Here is a 2,430-nt window from a genome sequence, read left to right as displayed (position 1 = left end):
CCCCCCCCCCCCCCCCCCCCGGCCACTGCCGAGGTGAGGAAGGCACTGCACCCCTATCTGCTCAGAGCGTCCATGGGCAGCCCCCTCGCTCTGACATCGCTCCACAAATACATGTGTGTGGGCCTTGCTTGTGCATGTGTGTGTGTGTTTTGTGTGTGTAATTTGGGCCTGTGTAATGTCTAAAATTGACAGAGTGATTTTTGGTTCTCATTTCCTCATTGGGGTTCAATATTATATGTCTTCTTCTTTATGGCTGTGTATTAAATAAAGAAATTGCCACAAAGTCCTGCTGCTTTTGCAGCACTTTTTCACAAAGTAATATCGATCTGAATGCTTTGGACTTTTAGTTTAAAGAAATTATAGATTCATCCTGTTAATATAATCATGAACCAATAATTAGTAACTTACAGTCTACCCCGGGAGACCGTTGTGAGCATCAGAGAGAGTAGCATCAAGTATCAAAGAGTACAAACAGTATAAACATGATCATATATGTGCATGTTAGATTAACATATTTTTACATTCTATAAAACCATATCCTCCTGCAGTCGCTGGGGTTCCAGACCCCATGTGGAGATACAAAATCAGTCATTTATCACTTTGTCTTGTCATTTTAGTTTTGGTATTGCTTTGGTGATGCAGGTCAAATGGATTGAAAAGGAGGGAGCCACAAAGTACACCTTTCATCACATATGGTAATTTGTAATCCTGCATGCCCTTCTCCACATCACTTCTATTTTTCAATTAAATTGAAATTAGATCAACCTTTCAAGCAAGACCTGAGATTAAAACCCTTTCTTACATTTTGTTTTGTAAATGCAGTCACCAACAGGAGCAGTTACAAGCTAATCAGACTCTCCTCTTCCACCTCTGGCTGCACAGTGTCGACAGCTGCAAAGTCAGATGGGGGACAGCTTTCGGTGGGTGGACCCGGAGGCGGGTCAGTAGGGCAGCTGCGGCCAGGCTGGGTGATGGGTTGGTCCATAGGGTGATAGACAAAGCAGTAGGCTCCAGGTTGGGAACTGTTCTTAACACTGAGGGCCAGCTCAGTAGGAGCCACAGGGTGGGGAACACCATCCATATACACACTGAGCACGTAGCCGTCTGGGGGAAAGACACAATGAGACATGATGTCACCCCGAGAAGGATAATAATGCAGTGATAATAAAATAGTAGTCAAGAATCTTGAAACTGGTGTATTTAAATTCAAAGATGACTTCTTCTTGAAGAATTAGCAGTAATGTAATTTCAGTCATTTTGATATCTAGAAGAGATTGAAACCTCTGCCTGACAACGATGTTAGGAAGTTGTCTGTGAAGTTTCTGAGTCATCCTGGTCATTGTTATCCAAGGAAGGGTTAAACTAGGGCTGGGCAATATGTTGATTATATTAATAAAGTGATATGAGACCAGATATCACATCACGATATGATAGCAATATGAAATCAAAATCATGATATGAGACTAGATATTGTCTTAGACTTTGGATATCGTAATATGGCATAAGTGTTGTCTTTTCCTCTTTTTACTGCTACATTGCAGTAAAGTGATGTCATTGCCTGAGCTTATAGGCTGTTTCAGCTGATCTATTACTGGCCTTTACCCACTTCAGTCATCACCAATTGCTATGTTTCCATCCACATGTTTTTATCCAAATGAAGTGATATTGAATGAAAAATGCCTTATGGAAACAGTAAAATCTGATGGAATTTCATGAATATCGACTCAAAGTAAATACGTTCAGTCTCATCGGATTTTATCTTGAGCGATACACGGCTTATGCGATAAACGATGATGGAGACACCGCAGATCCCATAAACCAAGCTTAACGACTGCCATCACGAAGCCAGGAACACTAACGAAGCGAGCTGAAGCCTACTGATCATTTTGGAAAACTCCAGGGTTTCGGAAGACAGACCTAACGTCTTGAATTTGAGAGCAACACTGTAAAAATCCTGATTTTCTGTCGATGTCGGGAACTGACCAAATGAAAAATCAAACAACTGAAAGTGTAAAAACCCAGTGCTGACAGTTAACATGTGACAGCATCTTTCAGACATTCACCTTGTTCAAAGCGTGCAGCACACTGCTCAGCTAGCTGTTCCATTGTCGTGGTGGGGAGGACACCCAGAGTTTTTGGGTTGGTTCCAAAATCTGGACAGCACACTGTCAGAAAGTCCTGTACAACAGAAAAACAAAAACATGTTTATCAGTGTGTCTTCTTAGTTGTTCATTTGTAAATTATCTTTAAATGAATATTGCATTTTAATCATATTGTGCTTATACCAAAACATACACTAAGACTGGCAGCATACAATACCACACTTTATTGTCTCTTTGAGTCTCTTTGACCTCAGATCCCACAGTGTGCCATTGTTGATAGTGTGTGTGTGTGTGTGTGTGTGTGTGTGTGTGTGTGTGTGTGTGTGTG

General features: G+C 41.4%; 1 protein-coding gene across 1 annotated transcript in view; it reads right to left on the bottom strand.

Moving 5' to 3' along the window:
- Nucleotides 1-351: 351 nt before the first annotated feature.
- rin3 (Ras and Rab interactor 3) overlaps nt 352-2,430 on the bottom strand; it is an 11,964-nt gene continuing 9,885 nt past the window's right edge. Inside the window, exons 10-11 of the mRNA XM_034859166.1 lie at nt 2,064-2,202; nt 352-1,104 (exon numbers count right to left, since the gene is read on the bottom strand). Coding sequence (XP_034715057.1) covers nt 839-1,104; nt 2,064-2,202 — 405 coding nt within the window. The 3' untranslated portion in view covers nt 352-838. The remainder of the gene's footprint in view (nt 1,105-2,063; nt 2,203-2,430) is intronic.

This window comes from Etheostoma cragini, chromosome 20 (assembly GCF_013103735.1).
Source record: "Etheostoma cragini isolate CJK2018 chromosome 20, CSU_Ecrag_1.0, whole genome shotgun sequence".
Taxonomy (NCBI): domain Eukaryota; kingdom Metazoa; phylum Chordata; class Actinopteri; order Perciformes; family Percidae; genus Etheostoma; species Etheostoma cragini.
This window is presented reverse-complemented; position numbering and strand designations above follow the sequence as displayed.